The sequence below is a fragment of the Dendrobates tinctorius genome, unplaced genomic scaffold, assembly GCF_039654945.1.
Source record: "Dendrobates tinctorius isolate UK_male_01 unplaced genomic scaffold, ASM3965494v1 ptg000237l, whole genome shotgun sequence".
Classification (NCBI taxonomy): Eukaryota; Metazoa; Chordata; class Amphibia; order Anura; family Dendrobatidae; genus Dendrobates; species Dendrobates tinctorius.
The window spans coordinates 4,491,798-4,506,096 of NW_027361904.1; the positions used below are offsets into that span (position 1 = coordinate 4,491,798).

Here is a 14,299-nt window from a genome sequence, read left to right on the forward strand (position 1 = left end):
GGGGGTACAGGAGGAGACGGGCAGCCTGTATAGGGATGATGGGGGCAGAGGAGGAGACGGGCAGCCTGTATAGAGTTGATGGGGGCAGAGGAGGAGACGGGCAGCCTGTATAGAGTTGATGGGGGCAGAGGAGGAGACGGCAGCCTGTATAAAGTTGATGGGGGCAGAGGAGGAGATGGGCAGCCTGTATAGAGATTATGGGGATACTGGAGGAGACGGGCAGCCTGTATAGGGATGATGGGGCAGAGGAGGAGACGGACAGCCTGTATAGGGATGATGGGGGCAGAGGAGGAGACGGGCAGCCTGTATAGGGATGATAATAATAATAATAATCTTTATTTTTATATAGCGCTAACATTTTCCGCAGCGCTTTACAGTTTTGCACACATTACCATCACTGTCCCTGATGGGGCTCACAATCTAAATTCCCTATCAGTATGTCTTTAGAATATGGAAGGAAACCGGAGTACCCGGAGGAAACCCACGCAAACACGGGGAGAACATACAAACTCCTTGCAGATGTTGTCCTTGGTGGGATTCGAACCCAGGACCCCAGTGCTGCAAGGCTGCAGCGCTAACCACTGAGCCACCGTGCCGCCCATGATGGGGGCAGAGGAGGAGACGAGCAGCCTGTATAGGGATAATGGGGGTACTGGAGGAAACGGGCAGCCTGTATAGGGATGATGGGGGTACTGGAGGAGACGGGCAGCCTGTGTAGGGATGATGGGGGTACTGGAGGAGACGGGCAGCCTGTATAGGGATGATGGGGGTACTGGAGGAGACGGGCAGCCTGTATAGGGATGATGGGGGTACTGGAGGAGACGGGCAGCCTGTATAGGGATGATGGGGGCAGAGGAGGAGACGGGCAGCCTGTATAGGGATGATGGGGGCAGAGGAGGAGACGGGCAGCTCGTATAGGGATGATGGGGGCAGAGGAGGAGACGGGCAGCCTGTATAGGGATGATGGGGGCAGAGGAGGAGACGGGCAGCCTGTATAGGGATGATGGGGGCAGAGGAGGAGACGAGCAGCCTGTATAGGGATGATGGGGGTACTGGAGGAAACGGGCAGCCGGTATAGGGATGATGGGGGTACTGGAGGAAACGGGCAGCCAGTATAGGGATGATGGGGATAGAGAAGGAGACGGGCAGCCTGTATAGGGATGATGGGGTACAGGAGGAGACTGGCAGCCTGTATAGGGATGATGAGGGCAGAGGAGGAGATGGGCAGCCTGTATAGGGATGATGAGGGCAGAGGAGGAGATGGGCAGCCTGTATAGGGATGATGGGGGTACTGGAGGAGGCGGGCAGCCTGTATAGGGATGATGGGGGTAATGGAGGAGACGGGCAGCCTGCTGTTACCATGTGGCCCTCGCATTCCCCAGTGTGTATGGTACAGGGGTCCGCAGACCCCCAGCAGTAGATCGTATGTGCCGCTCACTATCCGGAGGCCTTTTTCCCTCCTGATTGCATTGTATACTGTGTGTCCCGTCCTGTTTCAGGATTTGGTGATGTCGGTGTTCTCCGCTCCTTGTTTGCTGCGTTCCCCGGACGAGCGGATCCATTATTCAGCAGTTGTCGTCTGTGGAGCGTGCAGATGGAAGCGCAGTCTGGCGTGAAATCTTCAGTGTGTCCTCCCGTGATCGGCGCTGCCGGCTCTGGGAGCTGTATGGGGTCGGGGCCACTCTGTGGTTTATGGTGGATCCGGCTACATTGGGAAATGGCTCTGGAAATGCTCAGCTGTACATGAGGCTGGGGTACAGGGGACAGTCCATGAATTTAAGGCTCCGACCTAAATTACAGTCACTAACTATCCCCAGAGTCTAGGACGGAGGAGTCCTGTGGGAGGACGAAGGGGACCAGGGGTAGGACAGAGGGGGCCTGGGGGAGGACGGAGGGGGCCTGGGGAGGACGGAGGGGGCCTGGAGGAGGACGGAGGGGGCCTGGAGGAGGACGGAGGGGGCCTGGGGGAGGACGGAGGGGGCCTGGGGGAGGACGGAGGGGGCCTGGAGGAGGACGGAGGGGGCCTGGAGGAGGACGGAGGGGGCCTGGAGGAGGACGGAGGGGGCCTGGAGGAGGACGGAGGGGGCCTGGAGGAGGACGGAGGGGGCCTGGAGGAGGACGGAGGGGGCCTGGAGGAGGACTGAGGGGGCCTGGAGGAGGACTGAGGGGGCCTGGAGGAGGACTGAGGGGGCCTGGAGGAGGACGGAGGGGGCCTGGAGGAGGACGGAGGGGGCCTGGAGGAGGACGGAGGGGGCCTGGAGGAGGACGGAGGGGGCCTGGGGAGGACGGAGGAGTCCTGGAGGAGTCCTGTGGAAGGACGGAGGGGTCCTGGAGGAGGATGGAGGAGTCCTGTGGGAGGACGAAGGGGACCGGGGCGAGGACGGAGGGGGCCTGGAGGAGGACGGAGGGGGCCTGTGGGAGGACGGAGGGGGCCTGTGGGAGGACGGAGGGGGCCTGGAGGGAGGACGGAGGGGGCCTGGAGGGAGGACGGAGGGGGCCTGGAGGGAGGACGGAGGGGGCCTGGAGGGAGGACGGAGGGGGCCTGGAGGGAGGACGGAGGGGGCCTGGAGGAGGTCGGAGGGATCTTGTGGGAGGATGGAGGGATCCTGGGAAAGGATGGAGGAGTCCTGGGGGAGGACGGAGAGATCCTATGGAGGACAGAGAGATCCTATGGAGGACGGAGGGATCCTATGGAGGACGGAGGGGTCCTGGGGGAGGACGGAGGGATCCTATGGAGGACGGAGGGGTCCTGGGGATGACGGAGGAGTCCTGGAGGAGTCGTGGAGGAGGAGGGAGGGGCCTCGAAGAAGACAAAGGGGGATCTGGACAAGGACGGCGGAGTCCTGGGGGAGGACGGCGGGGGTCGTGAGGAGGACCGAGAGGGCCTGGAGGGGGATAGAGAAAGCCTGGAGGAGGATAGAGTTATCTGGAGGACAGAGGGAGTCTGGAGATGACAAAGGTGGTCTGGAGAGAAAAAGAAGGCATCTGGAGGGGGACAGAGAAGTCTGTGGGTAATTATTACAGGGTCTGTCCCCCTCGGACTCCAGGTTAATTATGGGTGTGACCCCTTGGAATGTGTGTAATGATTACTGGTGTGACCCCCTCAGACTCTGGGTAGTGATTACGGGGTGTGACCCCCTCGAACTCTGATAAGTGATTACGGGGTGTGACCCCTCAGACTCTGGGTAGTGATTACAGGGTGTGACCCCTTGGACTCTGGATAGTGATTACGGGGTGTGACCCCCCCACGGAATCTTTTTAGTGATTACGGGGTGTGACCCCCATGGACTCTGGGTAGTGATTACGGGGTGTGACCCCCCACGGACTCTGGGTAGTGATTACGGGGTGTGACCCCTCGGTCTCTGGGTAGTGATCACCGGGTGTGACCTCTAGGATTCTGGGTAGTGATTACGGGGTGTGACCCCCCACGGACTCTGGGTAGTGATTACGGGGTGTGACCCCTCGGACTCCGGGTAGTGATTATGGGGTGTGACCCCACGGACTCTGGGTAGTGATCACGGGGTGTGACCTCTCGGATTCTGGGTAGTGATTACGGGGTGTGACCCCTCGGACTCTGGGTAGTGATCACGGGGTGTGACCTCTAGGATTCTGGGTAGTGATTACGTGGTGTGACCTCTAGGATTCTGGGTAGTGATTACGTGGTGTGACCCCCTCGGACTCCGGGTAGTGATTACGGGGTGCGACCCCTCTGTCTCTGGGTAGTGATCACGGGGTGTGACCTCTCGGATTCTGGGTAGTGATTACGGGGTGTGACCCCTCGGACTCCGGGTAGTGATTACGGGGTGTGACCCCTCGGACTCCGGGTAGTGATTACAGGGTGTGACCCCTCGGACTGTAGTGACCAGATTGGCGTATACCCGACGTGTGACGCCCTGTGGTGCCAGTGCGGGGAGCGCGCCGTGTCCTGCAGACGTTCCCTCCGCTGGTGCAGACATATTTTTAGAACATGACTGACATATGGTTCAGTGCATGAATTATATACGGCTCGGGGGGGATGTGGCGCCCACTGCATCGTGTAACCGTGCACATGTGTGACTGCCGCCACAGGAACTGCAGGGCATGAATATTTAACTACACCCCTCTGAAAGTGACGGGAGGGCAGAGCCGCGGCACCCATTAACCCCTCCTGTCCTGGGAGCTGGCGCCATTCAGCGAGGTAATAGGATCATCCGTCTCCGCGGTAAGCATCCGTCCTTAGATATATCCGGGAAAGATGGGTGACGGTCACAGTTACAGGACCCCCAGGTCTCGACTCATGCCCACCTCTTGGGATTGAATGCATTCATTGTAAGGAGTTTCGTTCTTGTGGAGTCCTCCCGGGGACCCTCTATTCTTGGGGTCTCGCTGCACACAACTACCATGTAAATCCATAAATGGAGGAAATCCCAGATTATCATCCGCTGCCCTGATAGTGTGGGAATAATGCAGATTATCTCCCAGCCCCGACACGCCACGCTCTCATCGTTCTACCCCACACGGACTGTTCCCTACTGATCTTCAGAGATGTAGACCATCCAGTGCTTTATGTGATGGCCTCAGAGCCTCCCCCTGCAGGGGCCCAGCCTCAGCGCCTCCCCCTGCAGGGGCCCAGCCTCAGCGCCTCCCCCTGCAGGGGCCCAGCCTCAGCGCCTCCCCCTGCAGGGGCCCAGCCTCAGAGCCTCCCCCTGCAGGGGCCCAGCCTCAGAGCCTCCCCTTGCAGGGGCCCAGCCTCAGAGCCTCCCCTTGCAGGGGCCCAGCCTCAGCGCCTCCCCCTGCAGGGGCCCAGCCTCAGAGCCTCCCCCTGCAGGGGCCCAGCCTCAGCGCCTCCCCCTGCAGGGGCCCAGCCTCAGCGCCTCCCCCTGCAGGGGCCCAGCCTCAGCGCCTCCCCCTGCAGGGGCCCAGCCTCAGCGCCTCCCCCTGCAGGGGCCCAGCCTCAGCGCCTCCCCCTGCAGGGGCCCAGCCTCAGCGCCTCCCCCTGCAGGGGCCCAGCCTCAGCGCCTCCCCCTGCAGGGGCCCAGCCTCAGAGCCTCCCCCTGCAGGGGCCCAGCCTCAGAGCCTCCCCCTGCAGGGGCCCAGCCTCAGAGCCTCCCCCTGCAGGGGCCCAGCCTCAGAGCCTCCCCCTGCAGAGCATGGCTACATTCCATCCCCCAGAGATGCTTCATGATTCTGCTGCTCTGCTGTTAGCTCTCAGGATTACAGCCCTGCTGGGAAATTAAGGTGAGGCTCAATTTATGAAGCAAGTCACTTGGCAAACCTTACACTTTTCTTTCCATGTACTGGTGTGAAATTCTGTCCTGACAAAGCCTCTGTTCACATTGCATTTTTTTTTCTCTGCGATCACTGTTAAAAGAAAAACTGCCCTGCAGCCGCAATGTGTGAACACAGCCTGATACTCCAGTCCTGCTGCCTACATCTAAATACAGAGGCTGGAGCATTATGAGCAGGGTAATGATGTGAGTGCATCCTCAGTATAATTGTACTTGCAGCTTTGGATGTGACTAGAGCAGAGCACAGACTGCAGTGTACAAGATAATAAAGCAGTGGTCCTGGCTGAGTGGCCTGTGGCTCCCACGTCTAACGTCTTCTTCTGTTATCCCCCCCCTTAGATCCACGTGTTCGATCTGTCCATCAACAAGTATGAGGCGCTGTGTCAGCAGACCGTGGTGGCCAAGAAGAAAACCAAACTGACTCACATTGAGTTTAATCCCATCTACCCGGTGATTATCGTTGGGGATGACCGCGGACACGTTATTTGCCTGAAGCTATCTCCGAACCTGCGCAAAATGCCAAAGGTAAGAGGTCTGGTTCTGGAGACTCTAATCTATGGAAGCATCAGCTCCATGCCTCCAATGAGGTTACAGGGACCTTAAATAATTGCAATAATACGGCGTAATATGTGAGCCTGACACTAGTAGACCTTTTATAATATACTGTTATTGTCACGCAGTACCTTGAGATAGTGAGCGCTAACCGGGTCCCTCGAACTAGGGGCGCCCTAGTCTATCTCTGTCTCCCGGATTACTCCTGAAGGTGGGGACTGTCACAAAGTGACTGGCCCTGTGTGACACGACCCAACAATCAGTCAGTAACTAACCGGGGAAACAATTACAACGGTGCGCCTTGCGATAGGGAACAGGGAAATGGACACCTCCTGCACTCTCCTTAGGATGTGCCCTGCTCTTACTAGCGTCCCTATATAGGTTCTTTAAACCTGCCGCCGACCAGGATACCTTAGCCCTCACTTGCCCTGCACCTATCCCTAAGTAGGGAATTGGCAAGTGAAGACACTGGTCCCACCACTGCACCAATACAACACAAGGTAAGGATAGACAGACAGCAAAAGGAACAGGGTAACAAAAACCTTAGCTTTCCTGTGCAATGCACCGCACAGCAGAGTAAGGCACCAGATAACAGCATTCAGCTGAAGCACCACTGCACCTCCTGTCTTCAGCACGGTTGGTATCCAAAAGGACCTGTATAACCAACAGTCCGCTGATGCATCAGGTGACCTTTTAAAGGAAGGTGGGAGTGGTTACCACCTGCATCAGGAAACTCACCAGCAATGTAAATACACCAGCGGCCACGGAGGGGGGTTTACTGATATTAATCCCCGATGGCCTGAAAGGAAAAAAGTTTTAACGGGAGAATGCAGATCTGCCACGGATCCAAAAATGGATCGTGACAGCTCCTATATCAACTCTTATCTGTCTCCTCCCCAACCCAGGGAAGTGGGAAGCCCAAGTGTATAGGATTACACTAACCAGACAAACAAGGTAAGACGAACAGGGATAAAATAAGATAACAATCATGCAAAATACATTCGCAAACAACAAAGTGAAAACCAGGGTAGGTATAGGAAGATGAAACCAAATAGCAGAGGATGAGGATGAGCACACAAACAAAACTCCAAGCAACAATCTCCTGAGCAAATCAGAGGGGAGTGGCCAACACTTAACAGCTCAGACAATCCAAGTAGGAAAGCTACAGGAGCTTCAACTGGACAGATTAACCCCTGCACTGTTTCATAAGATGTTGAAGTACTTCTAGTCAGTGCAGGAGTAAGTGAAACCAGGTGCCGCAATCTTCTGTCCCTTCTCTGTCACAGTATCTCTGTGACACTTATGTACCAAGTCTGGTAGGCATCCAGTGGAGGGCAAAGACCTCGATCATTGCATGACAGGGGAATGAGCACTAGGGGGACCTCAGGGGCTTAGTATGTACTTATAGTAACATAATATGCAGCGAGATCCCCCAAGTGGTGGTTGCAGACAGGATCTTACCATGTATCTTTGTATACAGGGAGCTCCCCCTAGTGGTGGCTGCAGACAGGATCTTATCATGTATCTCTGTATACAGGGAGCTCCCCCTAGTGGTGGCTGCAGACAGGATCTTATCATGTATCTCTGTAAACAGGGAGCTCCTCCTAGTAGTGGCTGCAGACAGAATCTTATCATGTATCTCTGTATACAAGGAGCTCCCCCTACTGGTGGTTGCAGACAGGATCTTATCATGTATCTCAGTATACAGGGAGCTCCTCCTAGTGGTGGCTGCAGACAGGATCTTATCATATATCTCTGTATACAGGGAGCTCCCCCTAGTGGTGGCTGCAGACAAGATCTGATCATGTATCGCTGTATACAGGGAGCTCCTCCTAGTGGTGGTAGCAGACAGGATTTTATCATGTATCTTTGTATACAGGGAGCTCCCCCTAGTGGTGGCTGCAGACAGGATCTTATGTATCCCTGTATACAGGGAGCTCCCCCTAGTGGTGGCTTCAGATAGGATCTTATCATGTATCCCTGTATACAGGGAGCTCCCCTAGTGGTGGCTGCAGATAGGATCTGATCATGTATCGCTGTATACAGGGAGCTTCTCCTAGTGGTGGCTGCAGACAGGATCTTATCATGTATCTCTGTATACAGGGAGCTCCCCCTAGTGGTGGCTGCAGACAGGATTTTATCATGTATCTCTGTATACAGGGAGCTCCCCCTAGTAGTGGCTGCAGACAGGATCTTATCATGTATTTCTGTATACAGGGAGCTCCCCCTAGTGGTGGTTGCAGACAGGATCTTATCATGTATCTCTGTGTACAGGGAGCTCCCCCTACTGGTGGTTGCAGACAAGATCTTATCATGTATCTCTGTATACAGGGAGCTCCCCCTAGTGGTGGCTGCAGACAGGATCTTATCATGTATCTCTGTATTCAGGGAGCTCCCCCTAGTGGTGACTGCAAACAGGATCTTATCATGTATCTCTCTATACAGGGAGCTCCCCCTAGTGGTGGCTGCAGGATCTTATCATGTATCTCAGTATTCAGGGAGCTCCCCCTAGTGGTGGCTGCAGACAGGATCTTATCATGTATCTCTGTATACAGGGAGCTCCCCCTAGTGGTTACTGCAAACAGGATCTTATCATGTATCACTGTATACAGGGAGCTCCCCCTAGTGGTGGCTGCAGGATCTTATCATGTATCTCAGTATTCAGGGAGCTCCCCCTAGTGGTGACTGCAGACAGGATCTTATCATGTATCTCTAATTAGCACTGAATTTTTACCTATATTAGGGAAGTCTGGGTGATGATGTCTGTTCCCCTCATTAGGGAGCAAGAGATCTTCGGCTTCTGACTGGTTGTCTTCTCCTCGGGGTAATAAGAGTGACTTAGTTATCACTGACACAGGAGACGTCATCTGTCCTCTGAGATCTCCTCCTGTATATCTTGATGCTGCTCCGCTGATTGAGGATATGGTGCGGAGATGATGATGATGGTGATCAGACATAAGGTGTAATCCTGGAGAGAAGTCGTCGCACTGCTCCCAGCTGTACACAGACTTCATAGATCTGTAGATCTGGGGTCCCGGGGTCTCTGGGCTCTGATGGAGCAGCCTGTAGCGGAGACGTCGGCAGATTTCTGTGTTATTCCATCTTATGATCCTCGGGGCTTAAAGGGGATGTCTACTGTTTGCTAATACTCTAGAGCATGGTGTAAGAAAGGTGAAACATTTTAGACCTCACCTTACTCCGCAGGGTGAAGCCCCCGGTGCCCAGGGGTAAGACAAACCGGACCCTCCATATCTACTGAAGCTGATGGCGGCACAGGAGACTCGGGCCTTCACCGCACGGCTTTCACTCCCATCATCCCTGACCCCGGAGCTCACAATCTATTCTCCTATCACACAGTGTATCACTACTCCCATCATCCCTGACCCCAGAGCTCACAATCTATTCTCCTATCACACAGTGTATCACTACTCCCATCATCCCTGACCCCGGAGCTCACAATCTAATCTCCTATCACACAGTGTATCACTACTCCCATCATCCCTGACCCTGGAGCTCACAATCTAATCTCCTATCACACAGTGTATCACTACTCCCATCATCCCTGACCCCAGAGCTCACAATCTATTCTCCTATCACACAGTGTATCACTACTCCCATCATCCCTGACCCCGGAGCTCACAATCTAATCTATCACACAGTGTATCACTACTCCCATCATCCCTGACCCCGGAGCTCACAATCTAATCTCCTATCACACAGTGTATCACTACTCCCATCATCCCTGACCCCGGAGCTCACAATCTATTCTCCTATCACACAGTGTATCACTACTCCCATCATCCCTGACCCCGGAGCTCACAATCTAATCTCCTATCACACAGTGTATCACTACTCCCATCATCCCTGACCCTGGAGCTCACAATCTAATCTCCTATCACACAGTGTATCACTACTCCCATCATCCCTGACCCCAGAGCTCACAATCTATTCTCCTATCACACAGTGTATCACTACTCCCATCATCCCTGACCCCGGAGCTCACAATCTAATCTCCTATCACACAGTGTATCACTACTCCCATCATCCCTGACCCCAGAGCTCACAATCTAATCTCCTATCACACAGTGTATCACTACTCCCATCATCCCTGACCCCGGAGCTCACAATCTAATCTCCTATCACACAGTGTATCACTACTCCCATCATCCCTGACCCCAGAGCTCACAATCTAATCTCCTATCGTACAGTGTATCACTACTCCCATCATCCCTGACCCTGGAGCTCACAATCTAATCTCCTATCACACAGTGTATCACTACTCCCATCATCCCTGACCCCAGAGCTCACAATCTATTCTCCTATCACACAGTGTATCACTACTCCCATCATCCCTGACCCCGGAGCTCACAATCTAATCTATCACACAGTGTATCACTACTCCCATCATCCCTGACCCCGGAGCTCACAATCTAATCTCCTATCACACAGTGTATCACTACTCCCATCATCCCTGACCCCAGAGCTCACAATCTAATCTCCTATCACACAGTGTATCACTACTCCCATCATCCCTGACCCCGGAGTTCACAATCTAATCTCCTATCACACAGTGTATCGCTACTCCCATCATCCCTGACCCCGGAGCTCACAATCTAATCTCCTATCACACAGTGTATCGCTACTCCCATCATCCCTGACCCCGGAGTTCACAATCTAATCTCCTATCACACAGTGTATCACTACTCCCATCATCCCTGACCCCAGAGCTCACAATCTAATCTCCTATCACACAGTGTATCACTACTCCCATCATCCCTGACCCCGGAGCTCACAATCTAATCTCCTATCACACAGTGTATCACTACTCCCATAATCCCTGACCCCAGAGCTCACAATCTAATCTCCTATCACACAGTGTATCACTACTCTCATCATCCCTGACCCCGGAGCTCACAATCTAATCTCCTATCACACAGTGTATCACTACTCCCATCATCCCCGACCCCGGAGCTCACACTCTAATCTCCTATCACACAGTGTATCACTACTCCCATCATCCCTGACCCCAGAGCTCACAATCTAATCTCCTATCACACGGTGTATCACTACTCCCATCATCCCTGACCCCAGAGCTCACAATCTAATCTATCACACAGTGTATCACTACTCCCATCATCCCTGACCCCAGAGCTCACAATCTAATCTCCTATCACACAGTGTATCACTACTCCCACCATCCCTGACCCCAGAGCTCACAATCTAATCTCCTATCACACAGTGTATCACTACTCCCATCATCCCTGACCCCAGAGCTCACAATCTAATCTCCTATCACACAGTGTATCACTACTCCCATCATCCCTGACCCTGGAGCTCACAATCTAATCTCCTATCACACGGTGTATCACTACTCCCATCATCCCTGACCCCGGAGCTCACAATCTAATCTCCTATCACACAGTGTATCACTACTCCCATCATCCCTGACCCCAGAGCTCACAATCTAATCTCCTATCACACAGTGTATCGCTACTCCCATCATCCCTGACCCCGGAGCTCACAATCTAATCTCCTATCAAACAGTGTATCACTACTCCCATCATCCCTGACCCCAGAGCTCACAATCTAATCTCCTATCACACAGAGTATCACTACTCCCATCATCCCTGACCCCAGAGCTCACAATCTAATCTCCTATCACACAGTGTATCACTACTGCCATCATCCCTGACCCCGGAGATCACAATCTAATCTCCTATCACACAGCGTATCACTAGTCCCATCATCCCTGACCCCGGAGCTCACAATCTAATCTCCTATCACACAGCGTATCACTACTCCCATCATCCCTGACCCCAGAGCTCACAATCTAATCTCCTATCACACGGTGTATCACTACTCCCATCATCCCTGACCCCAGAGCTCACAATCTAATCTCCTATCACACAGTGTATCACTACTCCCATCATCTCTGACCCCAGAGCTCACAATCTAATCTCCTATCACACAATGTATCACTACTCCCATCATCCCTTACCCCAGAGCTCACAATCTAATCTATCACACAGTGTATCGCTACTCCCATCATCCCTGACCCCAGAGCTCACAATCTAATCTCCTATCACACAGTGTATCGCTACTCCCATCATCCCTGACCCCAGAGCTCACAATCTAATCTCCTATCACACAGTGTATCGCTACTCCCATCATCCCTGACCCCAGAGCTCACAATCTAATTTCCTATCACACAGTGTATCGCTACTCCCATCATCCCTGACCCCAGAGCTCACAATCTAATCTCCTATCACACAATGTATCACTACTCCCATCATCCCTGACCCCGGAGCTCACAATCTAATCTCCTATCACACAATGTATCACTACTCCCATCATCCCTGACCCCGGAGCTCACAATCTAATCTCCTATCACACAGTGTATCACTACTCCCATCATCCCTGACCCCAGAGCTCACAATCTAATCTCCTATCACACAATGTATCACTACTCCCATCATCCCTGACCCCGGAGCTCACAATCTAATCTCCTATCACACAGTGTATCACTACTCCCATCATCCCTGACCCCGGAGCTCACAATCTAATCTCCTATCACACAGTGTATCACTACTCCCATCATCCCCGACCCTGGAGATCACACTCTCATCTCCTATCACACAGTGTGTTGCCACTACAGACCCCAGGCTCAGTTTTGGCTCTTCCTCCTAGGGGTGATGGGGTCCGGCCTGCGATAATCATATTCTATTTGAGTTCTTGGGACTGGATGTAATTTGCGTTCTGTACGGTGGCGTTATCTCTGGGCAGCAGGCGGCGGCGGTGTAATGAACGTGGTATTGTTCTGCGTCCACCGTTATCTGACCATCTCTGCTTCATTAACACCACAGTCAGACGACAGTGAGCCCCAGCATGGAAACATTAACCCCTTCCCTCCAGCAGCTAATTGCAGAGCGCCGTCATGATGTCCTAAATACTTCTGCAATGCTCCAGTGGTGAGATCACTGTTTGCTGACAATGAAGATCATTGTTGCTGAAATTCAGAGGCTGAAAAGGTTTCCTGACCTGCCGTGTCTCCTGACCAGCCTGCCGCGTCTCCTGACCAGCCTGCCGCGTCTCCTGACCAGCCTGCCGCGTCTCCTGACCTGCCTGCCGCGTATCCTGACCTGCCTGTCGCGTCTCCTGACCTGCCTGTCGCGTCTCCTGACCTGCCTGTCGCGTCTCCTGACCTGCCTGTCGCGTCTCCTGACCTGCCTGTCGCGTCTCCTGACCTGCCTGTCGCGTCTCCTGACCTGCCTGTCGCGTCTCCTGACCTGCCTGTCGCGTCTCCTGACCTGCCTGCCGCGTCTCCTGACCTGCCTGCCGCGTCTCCTGACCTGCCTGCCGCGTCTCCTGACCTGCCTGCCGCGTCTCCTGACCTGCCTGCCGCGTCTCCTGACCTGCCTGCCGCGTCTCCTGACCTGCCTGCCGCGTCTGCTGACCTGCCTGCCGCGTCTGCTGACCTGCCTGCCGCGTCTGCTGACCTGCCTGCCGCGTCTGCTGACCTGCCTGCCGCGTCTCCTGACCTGCCTGCCGCGTCTCCTGACCTGCCTGCCGCGTCTCCTGACCTGCCTGCCGCGTCTCCTGACCTGCCTGCCGCGTCTCCTGACCTGCCTGCCGCGTCTCCTGACCTGCCTGCCGCGTCTCCTGACCTGCCTGCCGCGTCTCCTGACCTGCCTCGTCTCCTGACCTGCCGCGTTTATTCCTGACGTGACACATATCCTGACCTTCCTCGTCTCCTGACCTTCCTCGTCTTTTCCTGACGTGCCACATATCCTGATCTTCCTCGTCTCCTGACCTGCCGCGTCTCCTGACCTGCCGCGTCTCCTGACCTGCCGCGTTTTTCCTGATGTGACATATCCTGACCTGCCGCGTCTCCTGACCTACCTGCCGCGTCTCCTGACCTGCCTGCCGCGTCTCCTGACCTGCCTGCCGCGTCTCCTGACCTGCCTGCCGCGTCTCCTGACCTGCCTGCCGCGTCTCCTGACCTGCCTGCCGCGTCTCCTGACCTGCCTGCCGCGTCTCCTGACCTGCCTGCCGCGTCTCCTGACCTACCTGCCGCGTCTCCAGACCTACCTGCCGCGTCTCCAGACCTACCTGCCGCGTCTCCAGACCTACCTGCCGCGTCTCCTGACCTACCTGCCGCGTCTCCTGACCTACCTTCCTCGTCTCCTGAACTGCCGCGTCTCCTGAACTGCCGCGTTTATTCCTGACGTGACACATATCCTGACCTTCCTCGTCTCCTGACCTTCCTCGTCTTTTCCTGACGTGCCACATATCCTGATCTTCCTCGTCTCCTGACCTGCCGCGTCTCCTGACCTGCCGCGTTTTTTCCTGATGTGACATATACTGACCTGCCGCGTCTCCTGACCTGCCGCGTTTGCCGATCATCTGTGTGAGATGATCAAGGACTCCTGACTGTTCCAGGTTCCCTGCACTGATAGATTGTTACAAACTGTCAGGACAAG

The 14,299-nt window shown here is 54.7% G+C and overlaps 1 protein-coding gene across 3 annotated transcripts in view; it reads left to right on the plus strand.

Moving 5' to 3' along the window:
* Positions 1 to 14,299, plus strand: part of DNAI1 (dynein axonemal intermediate chain 1) — a 134,126-nt gene that overhangs the window by 97,224 nt on the left and 22,603 nt on the right. For 2 of the 3 annotated variants that reach the window (XM_073556692.1, XM_073556691.1), the window contains exon 20: positions 5,607 to 5,792. In XM_073556692.1, coding sequence (XP_073412793.1) covers positions 5,607 to 5,792 — 186 coding nt within the window. Of the gene's footprint in view, positions 1 to 5,606; positions 5,793 to 9,023; positions 11,298 to 14,299 lie in introns of those variants that run through there. The other variant, XM_073556693.1, reaches the window with a different exon arrangement.